Here is an 18,478-nt window from a genome sequence, read left to right on the forward strand (position 1 = left end):
ATGACGAACACTGAAGTCGAGCAGTCTGAAAAACAGACTTCTAGGGCAGCATCAAGCAATCTAAGTTATATGTAACTAGAGTTCTAAACGAAAGGACACAAAGGATGGAAAAATGTATCTCAAGACACATGAACTGTGTTTTTTTTCCAGGCTGATAGAAATATACCAACCCGTAAAATAAGATGAACAATCCCCAAGAAAGCCAGGCTTGAGCCCACCTTTAGTCCCAGTGCTCAGGAAGCAGAGGGAGGCAGATTTCTATGAGTTCCAGGCCAGCCTGGGCTAGTTAGCAAAGACCTTGACTCAAAAAATACAAATGAGGGGCTAGAGAACTGTTCAGCAGGTGACTGCTTTCTAGAAACCTAGTTTCAGTTCCCAGCAAACACATCAGCTCACAACTATCTATAACTCCAGTTCCAGGGGAACTGAAACCCTCCTCTGGCTTCTGCAGGTGCCAGGAACACATGTGGGGCAGGGACATGCCATAAGACATACATTGAGGCAAAAGCCCTCATATATACATATATATTAGAATGAATGAATACAATTCCAAAATCCAATGAAATGAAAACGCTTTCAGATAACCAGAACCTGCAGGAGCCTGTTGTCAGCGGACTACAGAACAAGTTCCAGGATAAATGGAAATAAAAGCAGACAGAAACACATGCACAGGAGAAAAAAATTAAAAACACTAAAAATGGTAAGAATGTGGGTGAAAAGCTTTAATTTATTAATTTTTTTAGACAACTGATTGTTTAAAATAAAGCCAAAAAGAATGTCAAGAATGTTTATAACGTACATAGAAGCTAAATAGATGCCCACAAAACAAAGACTAGATAAACAGAAGGACATCATTAGGGTGTCACATTACAGGACAGACATCATTTCAAGGGAGACTGTGACACAGACGGGAAGGGTAGTAAGATACCATGAAAGGAGCTGGAGAGAAAACTGGGGAGCACTTCCTGTTCTTCCAGAGGCCCAGAGTTCAGCTCAACTCCTAGCACCCAAGTCTAGGAGCTCATAGTCACCTATAACTATAGCTCCAGGGGATCTGATACTGTCTTCTGGCCTCCTTGATATCCACACACATGTTGGATACATTTATACAGACACACATATACATATAAATAAAAAGAAAAATAAATCATTTTAAAAAAATTTAAAAAATAAATCGTTTTAAAAAATCACCAAAAATGATAGATCAGATATAAATACTTGATTGACCCAAAAGACGACTCAAAGGGGAAGAAAAGAAACAGGAAATGTGGAACTAATTTAAAAATTGCTGTATTGGGCTGGAGCAATGGCTCAGTGGTTAAGAGCACTGGCTGCTCTTCCAGGGAACCTGGGTTCAATTCCTAGAACCCACATGGCAGCTCAGAATTGTCTGTAACTCTAGTTCTAGGGGATCCAAACCCTCACACAGACATGCAGGCAAAATACCAATGCACATAAAATAAAAATAAGTTATTAAAAAACAACCAAAAATGCTGTATTATAGACTTTAACACAATTATATAAATATTACATTAAATGTAAATGGAATAAATGCTAATGAGCAGGTAAACATTACCAGACTAAATTAAGAAAGTGAGGGGGTTGGGGATTAGTTCAGTGGTAGCCTCAGTGGTAACCCTAGGCAAGCACAAGGCCCTGGGTTCGGTCCTCAGCTCTAGGAAAAAAAAAAGTGAGATCCAAATTTGTACTCTTCACAATAGACACATTTTAAATATAAAAATACAAACAGAAGCCAGGGGGTGGTGGTGTACGCCTTTAATCCCAGCACTTGAGAGGCAGAGGCAGGTGGATCTCTATGAGTTTGAGGCCAGCCTGGTCTACAGAGTGAGTTCCAGGACAGACTCCAAAGCTACACAGAGAAACCCTGTCTTGAAAAAACAAAACAAACAAACAAACAAAAAACCCACAAATAGAAGCTGAGCAGTGGTGGTGCATGCTTTTACTCTCAGCACTTGGGAAGCAGAGGCAGGAGGATCTCTGTGAGTTTGAAACCAGCCTGTTCTTCAGTGTGAGTTCCAGGACAGCCAGGGCTACACATAAACAATGTCTCAAAAACAAACAAACAAACAAAAATACAAGTAGATTCGAAAATGAAAGGATGGAAAAATATATCTGTAGATGAATGTTTCTCTCCTGCCCTGTTCCCAAATAACTGGCAGCCACTTCCCAAATAATTGACCTGGAGGCTTAATATTACTCTTAAATGCTCGGCCAATAGCTCAGGCTTGTTACTAGCTAACTCTCACATTTAAATTAACCCATGTTTCTATTTATGCTTTGCCACTTGGCTCATGGCTTGTTACCTCATTTTCTACATGTCCTAGTGGCTGGCTTGCATCTTCCCTGACTCCCCTGACTCTGTCCTCCTTCTTCCCATCATTTTCAGTTTGGCTTTCCCACCTAACTTCCTGCCCAGCTACCAGCCTGTTAGCGTTTTATTAACCAATGAGAGTAATACATATTCATAGTATAGAAAAGGATTGTTCCACAGCATATCCATCATACTTTTATTGTGTGAAAGCTGAAGACACTATACCAATCAAGGTGAAATAAACTTCAAACAACGAGCATTATTGAAAATAAAGAAACACACCTATAACATGAGAAGGTTGTTTGAGGACCAGGGAGATGGCTCAGCAGGTAAAGGTGCCTGCCACCAAGCCTTACCTGAGTTAAATCCCTGAGAAGCCAAATGGTAGACAGAGAAAACTGACTACCACAAGTTCTCCTCTGACCTACATATGCACACTGTGGCATACACGCACACAAAATAAACAAATGTTTAAAAAAAAAGAACATTTGATTCATCAAGAAGATACAACATTAAATGTACATATATGTACTAGTTAGTTTTATGTTAATTTGATACAAGCTGGAGTCATTAGAGGCAGGAGCCTCAATTAAGAGAATGCCTCCATAACATCAGTTTATGGCAAGCCTGTAGGATGTTTTTTTAATTAGTGATTGATAGGGGAGAATCCAGTCCATTGTGGGTGGTGCTATCCCTGAGCTGGTGGTCCTCAGTTCTATAAGAAAGCAGGCTGAGCAAGCCAAGAGGAACAAGCCAGTAAGCAGCTCCCCTCCATGGCCTCTGCATCAGCTCCTGCCTCCAGGTTCCTGCCCTGTTTGAGTTCCTGTCCTGACTTCCTTAGATGTGGAAGTGTAAGCCAAATAAACCCTTTCCTCCCCAATTTTCTTTGGTCATGGTGTTTCATCACAGCAACAGTAACCCTAAGACAATATATCAAATAACTAAAATAAAACATGATGCAAAAATAGAAACAATTTAAATGGCTATTAGAAAATATTAAACATTAGGGGCCAAACTATATCTCAGTGGCTAATGCGCAAGTGTGAAAACCTGAGTTTGAATCCCATGAACCCATGTAAAACTCTGGGTGCAGCATGTACATCTGTAACCCCAGATCTGAAGAAGCAGAACAACAGATTCTTGCTGATCAGCCAGCCTAGCCAACATGGGAAGCTCTAGGTCCAGGGATGAGAGAGGATTGGGAGTGGTGGGGAGATCGTTAATCACAGCACTCAAGAGGCAGAGGCCAGTGGATCTCCGAGCTGGAAGCCAGTCTGGTCTTCATAGCAAGCTCCAGGCAAGCCAGGGCTAGAGACCCTCATGGGGGAGAAATAGAGAGAGGAAAGGAGAGAGAGGGGGATAGAGGAAGAAGACACCTGACTCTGGTCTCTACACATGCATGCACAGGTGCTCACACTCGTGCACACAACTAAACATACATGCATATACCACACGCACACAAAGAAAATACTAGACACTGATTCTAGAAAAGATCAATAAAATTACTAAACTAACAGCTGAACTACTATTAAAAGAAGGACTCAACAGAAAGAGACTGTCAGTTTCAGGAAGGAAAGAAAGACCACAAAAGATTCTTCAAAAAATTAGAAGAAAATGAGACTCCTGGGAATAGTGTAAATCCACAACTTGTATGAATTAGACAAATTTATGAAAAACAAGTCAGTAAAGCTGACACAAGAAAAAGAAATTCTGAATCACATGGTCTGTTAAATGACCAAAGTCATAATTTTTAAAACTCACTTTAGTTTGTGTGTGTGTGTGTGTGTGTGTGTGTGTGTGTGTGTGTGTGAGTGCAAGTGCCCAAGGTGGCCAACAGAGGGCACTGGAACCCCTGGAGAAGGAGTTACAGGCTGTTGGGAACTACCTGCCATGGATGTTGGGAACAGAACCTGGGTCCTCTGGAAGAGCAGAACATGTTCTTAACCACTGGGCTATGTCTCCTGCTGCTCTACAAAGCCACGCCAACCTAGGCGTCTCAGCAGCTTTACTGGTGAATTCTATCAAACACTTATGATACAAACATTAAAATCCAAATTTTCTTGGATCTGGGAATACAGCTCATACTAAAGTACTTGTCTAGCACAGGTAAGGCCCTGGATTTGGTGCCCAGCACCGAAAGGAAGGGAAAAACAAAACAAAACACTAGATAGAAAAACAAAGCAGGTGTGGTGGTATGCTCATCCATGTCTGTAACCCCTGCACTTGGAAGGTGGAACTAGAGGATCAGAAATTCAAGGTCATCCGCAGCTACTTGTGAGTTCAGCACCAACCTGGGTTACATGAGACCCATAATAAAAAAGAATACATGCACACACAATTCTTTCAGAATGAGTTGAGGAGAGAACCCATCTATGAGGCCATCGCCATGTTGACACCAAAAAACATATAAGGATTTTTTACATTAAAACTGTCAAAGTCTCAAGACATCAAGTGCACTGACTTAACATTCCTTTTAGATCATCCTGTGTTACCATCGTGACAGGATTAAAGGGGAAACAGTGTCACCATCTCCATAGATTCAGGAAAAGCATCTGACAACATTCGGTCCCAACAGCACCAGGACGATGGCTCAGTCCATCCCTAGAAGCCAAGCAGAGAAAGCCAAGCACAGTGGTATACACTTGTAACCCATCTCCAGGGAGACGGAGACCGGTGGGTAACCGAGGCTCACTGCCCAGCCAGCAGAGCCAAGCCAATGATAGACAGTCTCACAAGAACAGTGCACAGGACCGAAGGGATCACACCCAAGGTTGTCCTCTGGCCTCCACACGCACACACATGTGCACACAAACACACAAAACCCCTCTCAGCAAACTAGGAATAGGAGGGAATTTCTTTGGCCTGATAGAACGCATTTATCAAGAAAACTTTGTCTGCTCTCATGGTGATGAAGGCAAACAAAGCTTTTCCCTTGAGGACAAGAATAAGGCACTTGCCAGGTGGTGGTGGCACACAACTTTTTTTTTCTTAAGATTTATTTATCTATTATGTATATAGTGTTCTGTCTGCATGTATCCCTGCAGGCCATAAGAGGGCACCGGAACACATTACAGATGGTTGTGAGCTGCCATGTGGTTGCTGGGAATTGAACTCAGGACCTTTGGAAGAGCAGCCAGTGCTCTTAACCTCTGAGCCATCTCTGTAGCCCCGATGGCGCACACCTTTAATCCCAGCACTCAGGAGACAGAGATCTCAGGTGGATCTCTGAGTTTGAAGCCAGCCTGGTCTACAGAGTGAGTTCCAGGACAGCCCAGGCTACACAGAGAAACCTTGTCCGGAAAACAAACGAACAAACAGAAAAAGAACAAGGCTCCCCTACCAGCTCTCAGCCCCTCTATCTAACACAGAACTGGAGTCCTCATCAATGACAGACAGTAAGATGGGCCAGCAGGGATCGGCACCTGCTGTGCAAGCCTGATGACCTGAGTTCCAGCCCCAGAACTCATGGAAAGATGAAAGAAAACCAACTCCAGACAAGTCAGGCAGGAAGAAATAAAATCATATAAGGCGATGTATACATAAAAGATCCTAAGGGGCCGGGCGGTGGTGGCGCACGCCTTTAGTCCCAGCACTCGGGAGGCAGAGCCAGGCGGATCTCTGTGAGTTCGAGGCCAGCCTGGGCTACAAAGCGAGTCCCAGGAAAGGCGCAAAGCTACACAGAGAAACCCTGTCTCGAAAAACAAAAACAAAAAAACAAAAAAAATTAGTATTCTTTGCCGGGCGGTGGTGGCGCACGCCTTTAATCCCAGCACTCGGGAGGCAGAGCCAGGCGGATCTCTGTGAGTTTGAGGCCAGCCTGGGCTACCAAGTGAGTTCCAGGAAAAGGCGCAAAGCTACACAGAGAAACCCTGTCTCAAAAAACCAAAAAAAAAAAAAAAAAAAAAAAAAAAAAAAAAAAAAAAAAAAGATCCTAAGGAACCTACCTCAGTCTAATGAATTTAATAAGGTCATGTGACAGAAAGACATTACACTTTAAAACAAACAAAACTAGCCAGGTTCAGTGGTGCACACATTTAACCCCAGCCCTCGGGGCAGAGGCAAGAGGATCTCTGTGAGTTCGAAGCCAGGCTGATCCACACAGCAAGCTCCAGGACAGGTAGGACTACATAGAAAGACCCTGTCTCAAAAAAATTTTTTTTGTTGTTTGTTTTTTGAGAAGGGTTTTTCTCTGTGTAGCCCTGGCTGTCCTGGAACTTTCTGTATAGACCAGGCTGGCCTTGAACTCCAAGATTCGTCTGCCTCTGCCTCCCAAGTGTTGAGATTAAAGGTGTGTGCCACCTCTGCCAGCCTTCAAAAATTACTTTAAATTAAAATTTATGTTTTTAAACGATTGTATGTCTGGGCACTAGCAACAAATAATCGGAAAAGTAAAGAATAGCATTCATAACAACGTAGGAGACGGGGATCACTGGAGTCGGGGCTCAAGGCCTGGCCTCTGAGAACTACAAAGCTTTTCTGAGAGAAATGAAAGAACACCTGGATCAGTGGAGAGGGAGACACATTTGTGGGGGGCAGGGTGAATACTGTTTCCTTGCCGCGTTGTTCCTGAACGTATTTCAAAGGAGCCTCACTTAGGCTGGAGAAGACTCAGTGGCTAAAAGCACTGGCTGCTCTTCCAGAGAACCCAGGTTCAGTTCCCAGCACCTACACGATGGCTCACAACCACCTGTAACTCCAGTTCCAGGGACCCAATGCCTTCTGTGGCCTCCTTGGCACCAGACACACATATGGTGCACATATACAGATAGACATATACATAAATTTTTAAATTTATAAGTAGTTTTTGCTTGTTTCACATAATAAACACTGGAAATAATGCAAAACTCCAACCACAGGTAAACAGATACGCACAGGAGTCACAGAAAGGAATACACCTCAATTAGAGTGGCATGTGCCTTGTGAAAACACTCTCATTGGGGAAGGAAACCTTATCCACAGTGAACAACACACTGTCCAATGCTCCTTACCCCAGGTATGGTGGTTAGAAAAAATGGCCCCCAAAGAGAGTGGCACTATTAGGAGGCGTGGCTTTGTTGGAGTAGGTATGGCCTTGTTAGAAGACGTGTGTCACTGTGGAGGAGGGCTTTGAGGTGTCATACATGCTCAAGCCACACCCAGTGTCCCCATCCACTTCCTGTTGCCTTTGGATCAAGATGTAGAATTCTCAGCTCTTTCAGCTCCTTCTCCAGCACCATGTCCGCCTGCACGCCGCCATGATAATCATGGGCTAAATCTCTGCAACTGTAACCCTATTTATTACATGTTTTTCTTTATAAGATTAGCCATGGTCATGGTGTCTCTTCACAGCAACAGAAACCCTAACTAGGATACCAGGCTACACTGATGTCTTCTGGGAGAAATCAGGATGGAGAAGGAGATAGATGGGAGTCCTCTGGGGATGGATCCCCAAAAGGAGTAAAAGCATTTCTGAAGGGGATGGAATTCAGCAGCAAACTGTATTCAAGTTTCAGCCTTGGTGCATTTCAGCCTTGGCGGTGGTGGCGCACGCCTTTAACTCCAGCACTCAGGAGGCAGGGGCAGGCGACCTCTAAGTTTGAAGCCAGCCTGGTCTACAGAGCGAGTTCCAGGATAGCCAGGGCTCCAGAGAGAAACCCTGTCTCAACCCACCACCCACCCATCCAAAAAAAAACAAAAAAAGGATCTGTGCATTTCACTATAAATAAACTATGCTTGCCTAAATAACGCCTACACCACAAAGCTGTGGAGAAGAAGAGACTGTACAGGAGCAGCGGTGACAGGCGACAGTCCTGGACCCTCAGGACATGGCTGCAATGCATAGCAGTGTGTATGAAGACCTGAGCTGCCAAGAATGACTTCTGTTTGGTGGGATGCGGCAGAAAGCGACTGAGGTGAAAGGTGAGGAGGGGAAGAACGATCCCCCATTATTTGTTGACTGAACATGAAGGCTCCACCAGAAAAGGAGCTGACCCAGAATATGCCGGACAAAAGCTCCATTGTTGGTCGTCTACCTAGGAGGGCATTAGTCAAAAATGCCATGGTTGGAGCTGGAGAGGTGGCTCAGAGGGTAAGAGCACTTACTGCGGCTCTTGCAGAGGACCCAAGTTTGGTTCCCAGCACCCACATCAGGCAGCTCACAACTGCCTGTAACTTCAGTCCAGGGGATCCAGTGCCCCACCAAGGACACGTGTATGCACATAAACTCATGCACGCACATATATATTTAATCTTTAAGAGGGGAAAAAGCCACAAATTTGCCTCACAAAATTTTCCACAGACCTTACGGAATCCTGTGGCCAGCCACTCCAGCTTTCAGTTTCAGTGAAAGAAGCCACTGCTACCAGGCAGTGGGTGATGACACACACCTTTAATCTCAGCACTCAGGAGGCAGAGGCAGGCGGATCTCTGTGAGTTTGAGGCCAGCCTGGTGGTCTATAGAGCAAGATCCAGGACAGGCACCAAAACTACACAAAGTAACCCTGTCTCAAAAAACAAAAAAGAAAAGAAAAGAAAAAGGAAGGAAGGAAGGAAGGAAGGAAGGAAGGAAGGAAGGAAGGAAGGAAGAAAGAAAGAAAGAAAGAAAGAAAGAAAGAAAGAAAGAAAGAAAGAAAGAAAGAAAGAAAGAAAGAAAGAAAGAAAGAAAGAAAGACAAAAAAAGAAGAAGCCATTGTTGAGGTGAAAGACAGCCAGACCCCAGTGTGAGGAAGAGCTCACACTGAGGTCAACACCTACCTCTTAGATCTGCTGGGCTCTCAACCCAAATCTTAGAAAACAAACCCGGAGAGAGGGGGACAGCAAACACCTGTAGCTGAGCAACCGCACTGAGGCCTGTGGCTGTCGCTCTCTTGAAAGGTGGGGATGCCCAAACGAGGCTGATGAGAACACTCTCATCTGTGTAGACTGCGTTAAGGGAAAGAGAGCTGGCATTGGTGGTACACTGCCTTTAATCCCGGTTTAATCTGAGCAGAGCACCCCCAGGTGATTCCAAGATTGGGGGGGGGGAGCAGGAAAGGAATCACCAGGCAGGTCTATGGGCCGGGTCTTAAATACCCTGTAGGCGTGGTCTCCAGCATCTCATGGGGAGGAACCCCTGCTTGGCAGGTTTTCAATCAGGGACGGGGTCTTGGAGGGAGAGAGGTGGGGTTTCCTTCTAAACAGATCTCTTTGAGTTCGAAGCTAGCCTGGTCTACAGAACAAGTTCCAGGACAGTCAGGGCTAAACAGAGAAACCCAGTCTCGACACGCACACTCCCCCCCCCAAAAAAAGAGGTGCCTAAGCCAGGTGTTAACTAGCCCCAAAGAGATGAGAAATGAAGGCGGAAGACAGAGGTGGGACTAGGGTCCTCTGGCTGACAAAAGTCTTTGAGAAGTCTCCATTATCAAGCCATGGAAACATGGTGCCAAGAAAATGCATTGTTTTTCCCCCCAGTTATGCAAATACTTGTGTGTCAAACCTCTGCCTGAAGCTGTCTGGTTGAGCCCGGTGTTTCTGAACTGCAGGCACAATGAGCCGTCACAAGAGTCATCCCTGGCTTGTGACTGGGATATGCCCCACAGGGAGCCCCTGTCTTCAAGACATGTAATAAACAGCCGTGATTTCACTCAAGGCACCCACTGTCCTGAATCCTGTGTTCATCATTCTATGGCTAAGCCACTGCCCATGTGGCCCACAGACACAAGACAGGAAAGAGAGTTTCCTAAAACTCCTGACGCGTTCCCTACCCCCGCCCTCAACTCAGCATGCAGACTAGTGGCGTCCACAAGCTTGAGCGCCAGCATTCTCAAGTCCTGATGCCCACCAAGATTACCAAGCAGCTTCCCTGTGCCAGGCTTTGCCATCCACGAGCCTGATTGATTTTTTCCAATAAGAGGAAAGATATAAAGACCCTCTGAGCATAGTATGCCTAATATATATCACAATATTTATTTTTGGTGGAGTAATAGATCGGTCTTGTGGGAAAGCTGGAGAAAGGCATCTTGTGTGCACGGATGTAAATCAGTCACTCTGAACACCTCGGGGAATCTATATTCGCACCCCCCTGCTAACTCTACTGTGAAATAAACAGCTGACTTCTTTACAGACATCATTTTATTTGTTTCTTGTCTAACACTAAAGACAGAGTTAAGGATGTGAGGCCCTGGAAGCAATCACTTCTCTAATGCCCAGCCTCCCAAAAGACTGGCAACCCAGAGAGAAGGTAGAGAGACATCGATCCGCAGGTGTTAACAACCGCCGGCCGGGGAGGAGCCGATGCACGCAGTTCTAAGGAGGAGCTGGAAGGGTGTGGCTGGGCTCAAGATACAAGAGTGTCCCGAGGGATGTGTCCACTTCTTACAGCCTGTCTCCACCGAAGTCAGATGAACTACACAGCAAGGCAAGTAGGAAACGGAGGAGCAAGGGAGATGAAAAGGAGCTCCGATGGATCTGCAAGCTAGCTCTTCGAGGTGAAGCCATTCGATCTGAGTCATTCCTGATATTAATTATCCTGCACCTCTCCCAGACTCCGACTCACATGCTACAAAGAACACAACGCCTTTTAATTTTCCTACCTGTCCCTGGTACCAGTGATGATAAATCAGAGACACGGAGAAACCACACATGACTAATGAAGCAAGCTACTAATGAGGAGCAAAGATCATTCGCCAAGATGACAACATCACCTGTCACAGCCAGCAATATCCTGGAGGCTTGGGGTGGCGGGCCCCCGAGGGTAGAGCCAGGGACACTGTTTGCCAAGCCACAGGCACTTTGGGACAATTAAAAGCATCCTCCAGGTGCCTGCTATCCAGGCAGGGAAGAGTTCATTCACCTCTGCCCCCTTCAAATTAGCCTTGGAAAATTACTGATACTTTTAGCCAACCTCTTGGGCCATTAAGCCCTTAAACCTGGCTGGAGGTCCCTGTCAGCCTCTTTGGAAATCACAGGTGCTCTTGGGGCAGAGGTCCAGCCTCAACTAGCAGCAGCCTTAACTGTTCATTTACAAGTGTGTGTGTGTGTGTTGGGGGAGGGTGCACATGCACACGCATGCATGCATACGGAGGTCAGAGGTCAACCTCACGTTGTTGTTGTTGTTGTTACCCATCTTGCTTTTGCTTTTCCTCTAAGACAGCAATTCTTTTTACGTGTATTTATTTTGCCTGTGGGTAGGGGTGTAACACACAGGCCGTAGTGCCGCGACTTGTCAGTGAAGGTCAGGGGATAAGTTTTGGAATGAGTTCTCTCATTCCACCATGTGGGTCTCAGGGATCAAAGTCAAATTTCAGGCTTGGCAGCAAATGCCTTAACATGTCTTTTTTTCTTTCTTTCTTTCTTTTTTTGACTAGGCTGACTGACCCATAAGTCCTAAGGATCCACCTGTCTCTACCGCCCCATGACTGGGATAAGAAGGACACACCACCAAGCTCTGCTTTTTTACATAGGTTCTGAGGTTCAAACTCAGATCCTCAAGTACTTGACCAACAGCCCAATCTCCCCAGCTGTCTCAGGGTTTCATTGCTATGAAGAGACACCATGACCATGTCAACTCTTATAAAGGACAACATCTAATTGGGGTGGCTCGCAAACAGTTCAGAGGTTCAGTCCATTATCATTATGGCGGGACATGGCGGCAAGCAGCCAGACATGGTGCTGGAGAGGTAGCTGAGAGTCCTATATCTTACAGACAACAGGAAATCGACTGTCACACTGGGCAGTACCTTGAGCATAGGATACTTCAATGCCTACCCCCACAATGACACACGTCCTCCAACAAGGTCATACCCTACTCCGACACCTCCTAATAGTGCCACTCCCTATGAGCTTATGGGGGCCAATTACATTCAAACCACCACACCAGCCCAATTTACAGATCTTGAATAAGCTGAATCTATATTCAAATATCTGGGCCAACTAAATGTCACACCAGATCCATGAATACAGCAGTAAACAGGGAGGCAGAGGGAAGAGAAGAGCACCCCCTGAATTCTGGCCTCTTGGTTTTACTATATCAAGGCCAAGAACCAGACCACAGGCAGAGTTGAACCCAGGCTGGATTCTTTGCAAGATTGCTGTGAGGTGCCACATGAGAGTCCAGGGCCAACTGGACAATGAAGCAGAAATGCAATCCAGGTTCTCTTTGCCCAGACAAGCACTTCAGGAAGAGGAAGCAGAAGGAATGATCCTTCCTACAACTTGTCCAAAAGTAACATATGGGCTAGGAGGACACCCAAAACCAGTCACCAGTATCATGGCCCTACATTGCCCATTCCATTTGACAAAGGTCCCCTACACTGGGAGGGATCCATAAGGTTTTTCAGATCAGCAACCTACAGTCATGAATTCAGAACAGTGTAGCTTGTTTCCTTGGGTTTGATGCTAACAGGGTGCCCATTCCCAGCTCTTATCACATGTAAGTATCCACAGACCATCCACCAATGGACAAAGATTCCCACTCCCTATTAAACATGTCTAACCTGCAGCCCTCAGACTGCACATGTCCCAGGACAGCTATGAATATCACATATGTTGATGCCATCATACCACAATGCCAAAAAGCATCCCTGTGGGTCCATACGGTCCTCAGAGCTGGAAAAGAAGTAGTTAACAAGCCTGTTCCCTTTTGAATTCTAGCCAACATCTTTGCCCTTCATGAGCACAAGCTGTAGAGACATTCAACCCTATCTCCCAAGTTCAATATGAGTGCTGGGAATAACTAAATTAATCAACATTTAGATAGCTGTTCATGGGTAAAAGCTAGGGTTACAACAGTGTCCATCACTGCCATCAAAACCATCACCACATGATTACACTTGACCTCGTGGGACCAAGAGGTGCGAGGATGGAGAAAGCTCAATTGCTAAGGTGACCCTGACTGTCGTGGAAGTCTACAGAGGGGCCAGAGCTGGACCAGTGTCCATGGACAGCCTATCACCTCTCTTTCATCCAATCTTACAGGGAGGTCCAGGCAGGAAGAGATGTGGTTTGCCCAAAGACAAACAGCTGGCAGCTGAGCTAAGACATCGACCCTTGTTCTCTTGTTCCCACCCCCACCACACACACACACACACACACACACACACACACACACACACACACACACACACACATTGCTTTCTCCAAGATTCCAAAACCAGGAGGTGACAAAGTATTTCCTGACACATGGATAACCAGAACCTGCAACTTCGACCCATCTTATCAGCACAGGCTTTGCACCCACATCCATCTCTCAAATCAGAATGTTCACAAATACATTGACTTGATCCGGGGCCAGAGTGTCCAGTTCCCTTCCACTCCCATCTATCACCCTCTCTGATTCTGTCCCGATGTTGATTTTCACTTTAAAAATCTCATAAGGACAGGGCTCTTTTTATCTGATGCTAGCCTTACTTCTCCTTGGGTCTAATCAATCCATGTCTGGAAATAAACAAACCAGAGACAAATGCCACGGTCCCTTTTTGGAAAACAGGCACCTTTAAAGTGATTCATCCCTAGGCATGACACAGAGAGAAACCGAAGGACCATGAACAGACACCTCCAGCAATAATCCTGTGGATGCCTCCTCTGGGGGGACAGTAGGGACAGTCACCGTATGTTAACTTCTAAAAGACTCCACCCACCATTGTCAGAATGGAGACATGGGGCAGGGTTCAAAGTCAGGTAGTCCAAAAAGACCACAGGTCCCCGAACATAACTGTGAATATAGCTCAGCAGCCACCACTCTGAGGAGCTTGCAGTCTCCAAGACAGAGAATGAGAAGAAGGCTATGGAATAGCAGTTACATGCCTCTAGCTGCACCCAGGGTGTAAGGAGATGACACATCCCAGATCCAGATACCTGGCAACAATGTAGCCTCCTCCCACCATCTTACTTCACACCCACCTGCAAAGCATGGCGTCCTCACACCTCCTACCAGCCCCAGCCACTGCACAAAGTGGGAACCCCAGCCTCTGCTAGTAACAAGGCTCTATCTCTGCATGGACAAAGGCAAGCTCCCCTCCAGCAGCCAGGCTACACCCCCATCCCCCGCCCATCAGGGAGGCTCTAACCCGGGCTTTCAGAAGGGTACCTCTTCCACAGTAGTGAATTCTCCATCCTTTTGGAGATCTTTTTGACAGTTTCTTGGCAGCTCTGGGCATCCCTTGAGGAATGGCATGGATGCATGCATGCAACATATGTGTGATTGATTTCACTGGGAGCTGCAGCCCGCCAAGGAGGTTCAGAAGAGTGCAAAGAGGGCCTGTATGGAGAAACAGCTTCAGGAAAGGGAGAGGCAAATGGCCCAGGTGAACTGGGCACAAGACAGCCTCTTAACAGAAATGGGAGAGATGGTGTCTCTTGCTTAACGATTGCAAAGTCTAGTCTTTGATTAACCTTTGAGAGTTGAGTGAAAATCGGGAAACATGCTCGTGTGCACACATGAGCACGCACACATCAAGGACTTGGCTTCTGAGTGACTTCACATGTCCTGTGGTTGCTTGTTAAGAGTTTCAAACAGAGCTGGGCAGTGGTGATGCCCACCTTTAATCCCAGCACTCAGGAAGCAGACACAGGCAGATCTCTAGGAGTTCGAGGCTAGCCTGATCTACAGAGCAAGTTCCAGAACAGCCAAGGCTACACAGAGAAACTCTTGTCTAGGAAAAAAAAAAAAAAAGTCTCTAACAGGGCTCTGCATGGTACCTTCGAGTACAAGCAGACATAAATGGTGGTGATGAGATGGGCAAGGGGAGAAAGCACAGCTCCCGCAGAGGAAGAGGGTAGCCAAGCCCTCCAGGGGCTCTAGCTCATCTTCACAAGGGAGACCCTAAAGGTGCTGCCTGTTCTTTCTAGAAATGAAAGCAGGCCTGCTGACTTCCTGCAGTAAACTCAGAGGTCCGGACTGCAGCAGCGCTTTCCTTCTGGGTCCCCAGGAACGGGAGAGCATCCTCTTCTTTCCAGGGAGGAGACCCCGGCCCATTGCTTGCTCACAGCCCCCTTGTGGCCCGGGGGTGTCACTGCAGCCCCCTCTGATATTCTGGCCACACATCTCACACAGACCACTCTCAGCTGGGGTGGGGCAGAACATTCAGGAACCAGAGGCTTCTTGGCAACTGTCTGCAAGCCATGTCCACGCTGTGTTTGTTTTTGATGTCTTAAATTAAGACTCTGACTAAAAGTGATCCTTCTAAATCCCTCTGTGGTCCAATCCTTACAGGGAACCAGTCCAAGACCCACCTCATTAAGCCAATAACCTCAGAGCTTCTGTAACATTACCACTGCTTTATTGATCGTTCCTTCTTCTTTCACATGCAATTATGTACAATTGCTGCAAAGCTCGATAGAAGCAGTTAGCAGGAATGCTAGACACCACTGGGTTGCAAGATGCTGAGAGATTACAAAATAGGACACCAAATACCTCACACATCTTGGGTTTCCATATCCTGCTGGGGCTTAGGGGAAGTCGAGACACACAGTGAGCGAGAAAATTTCCAGTGGCCTTCTCCTGTACAAATGCAAACTAAGGACCTAGAGTCCACTCCGCACTAGCAGCCCAGCAAGGGAAAGCGTGGAGCCCACTAGGGCTGGACACTCAACCGGAAAGATCCGTCTAGAGGTTGGGCAGGAGCCGTAAGCTGAAGCCCTAGTTACCCTAAAGTATGCACGGAGGAGAGAAACTTTGGGGAGAGAGGAGGTGCTGCAGTGTGCCTGAAGGGTCTCAGGTAGACCGGGAGCCAGGAGGGGTCAAGAAGGGGGGAAATGCTTGCTGCGGGAAGTCTCGGCGGGAGGTGTGTGTTAGGGCAGGGGGGGTGCTTACCTCTTTGACTTTCTCGCGCTGAGCTCGCACTAGACTCTGGGACTCCTTACTCTCATCAGTCCTTGTCCCCAAGACTGGGTGTCGAAGGCGGCTGCGGAAAGCATTGTAGTCGAAACTGAACCGGACAGTCTCTTCTTGTGGCCTGGGGGCTGCGACACTGTTGCCCTCCTCCCGGGGCCCGGTGGGGCGGGTGCGCCGCAGCCACCCTTTCCTACGGAGGATACCTTTCCTACGGAAGATACCGACCGGGCGGCCGGGATCGTCCTCGCCCGGGGCCGGAGCCGCGGGGGCAGGGTTAGGAGGCGGCTCTTGCTCGGGCACCGGGTGGTGGCCGGCGATTTCGGCCATCACCTCCAGGCCGGGCTGCTGGGTACGCGAGGCCAAGAAGAGGCGCTTGAGGCGAGAGGAGTGGGGCAGCAGGAACAGGGCGCCGAAGCACAGGGTGATGAGGCCCGAGAGGAAGAGCAGGAAAAGGAACTTCTGCGGCAGCCGCAGCCCCCACGCCGAGGCCGGGACGAAGCCCGGCACTTTCCTCACGAGCATCGCGGCGCGGCCAGCAGCAGGGGGCTGTCAGCTCCGCCGGGGCTCCCCGGAGTCCTCAGAGTCTTCAAGGGTAAGGAACGAGAGCGCAGCGGCTGGGGTCCCCGGGCAGGGCTGCGCACCCCGAGGCCGCCGCTCTGGGACCCGCCTGAAGTTCAGGGAGTTTGGAGCGAGTCCTCCCGCGCGAGGGCGGGGGCGCGGCGGCCTCGGCGGGGCCCGGGCGAGGGGGGCTGCTCGGCTGGAGCCCGGGCCCGCCGTGCGCCGCAACCTGCCCTCCGCCTGGTCCACAGAGCCCGCGCCTTCCCGCGCCGGAGCCGTCACATGCCGTCTGTGACGCCCTAGCAGGGTGTGCAGGGACACCCGCAGGCCCCGACCCGCCCGCACTCGAAGTTTCAGCCTCTGGAGCAGTTTGCAACGGAAGCCCCCGGGGCTGCAGCGCGAGCACCGCTCCTAGAGCGCGCGCCTGGCTGGTGGCGACGGCGCGGGGCCCGGCGGTCCGTACACGTCCACAACTTTGCTCCGCCGCGCGCAGCTGCGGCTCCCGAGGCTTCGCGGGACCCGGGGGCTTCAGACGCTCGCGCGGGCAGAGGGATGCCCGGGAAGCGCGTGCGAAGCCTGCAGCTGGCCTCGATCAGCCCGGGGCTGGGCGGCTGCCGCTGCGCCCAAGAGCGCGGACTCGGACGCCGCAACTCGGGAGGGCGCGGGTCTCCCGCTGCGATCACCTGTTCCCGGCCCCGCGGCTCCACTCGCCGCGCAGCCTCCCCCGCTGCAGCTCCAGACGGGCCGCCGCCGCTCAAGCTCTCACTGCGACAGCGCCGCCGCCCCGCCCCCCGCCGGCCACGCCCTCAGGCCACGCCCACATGCGCGCCCCGCGCCCCGCCTCTCCACCCGCCGCGGCGCCGCAGTCTGGCCAATGGGGAGCCTAGCCGGGAGGAATGGGCGGGCCCTGATCTGAGCCACGCCCCTTGCTTCCAGTACTGGCGCTGCGCTCCCCCATCCTGCTGGCTCCAATGGTCCAGCTGCGCGCTGTGGCAAGGGCGGGGTGCAGAGCGAAGCGAGGTCATTGGCTGCCTCCGAGGGATCCCCGTTGGGCCACAATCACCCATTGGTTTCTGCTCAGTATTCGCTGGACTCCGAGCGACCGAGACGCCCCCTCCACCGCCCACCACCGCCTTGAGCCGCTCTGTGTTTCGGTCTCCCCCGGAAGGGCCAGGAGACCAGGTTGGTCTGGAAGGCTTTGCCCATCTTTGGGCGACCCTGTCACTTCTCAGGACCGGCCGGGGATTGTCAGGTTGCAGGCAGCCAGGGATGCTCAGAGCTCAGACCAGCCGCGGTGGTACGGCTGCTTCGCGCTGGGGGATGGGGATGGCTGGACCAAACCAGAGAGCTGTGGCCGCGGTTAGTTCTGGCTGAATCAGTATTTCCAGTGGTCCTTGCAAAGCGCCACCAAAAACGTGGGTGGGGTTAGCGAGAGATGCTAACCTGAGAAGCAAGAAGAGAGAGGGAGAGAGAGACGCGGGGACCCGTGGACATATGCACGGGTCATACATAGACATGCATGTACATGCATATTTGCGTTTTTATGCGTACAGAGGCTGCCGGGTGGGTGTGTGCTTGCATGCAAACACACACTTAATTTCAGCACGGACACCCAAGCAAATTATACCAAAGTGTACCTAGACACGTCTGTATTAGCAAACATTGACATGTGCACAGGCGTACCCATAGACACCTCCACAAGCCCACACGTACACAGGCATGTGTTGTCAGACACGTGTGACCCAGACTCAAAGCACTGTCATCCGTGGACTTGAGGCTGCACCTGCCTTTGCTGTTAA

At 49.0% G+C, this 18,478-nt stretch overlaps 1 protein-coding gene across 1 annotated transcript in view; it reads right to left on the reverse strand.

The window, feature by feature from the left end:
* Man1c1 (mannosidase alpha class 1C member 1) overlaps positions 1 to 17,434 on the reverse strand; it is a 148,030-nt gene extending 130,596 nt beyond the window's left edge. The window contains exon 1 of the mRNA XM_028875470.2: positions 16,101 to 17,434. Coding sequence (XP_028731303.1) covers positions 16,101 to 16,643 — 543 coding nt within the window. The 5' untranslated portion in view covers positions 16,644 to 17,434. The remainder of the gene's footprint in view (positions 1 to 16,100) is intronic.
* Positions 17,435 to 18,478: the final 1,044 nt, after the last annotated feature.

Source organism: Peromyscus leucopus, chromosome 2 (genome assembly GCF_004664715.2).
Source record: "Peromyscus leucopus breed LL Stock chromosome 2, UCI_PerLeu_2.1, whole genome shotgun sequence".
NCBI classification, from domain to species: domain Eukaryota; kingdom Metazoa; phylum Chordata; class Mammalia; order Rodentia; family Cricetidae; genus Peromyscus; species Peromyscus leucopus.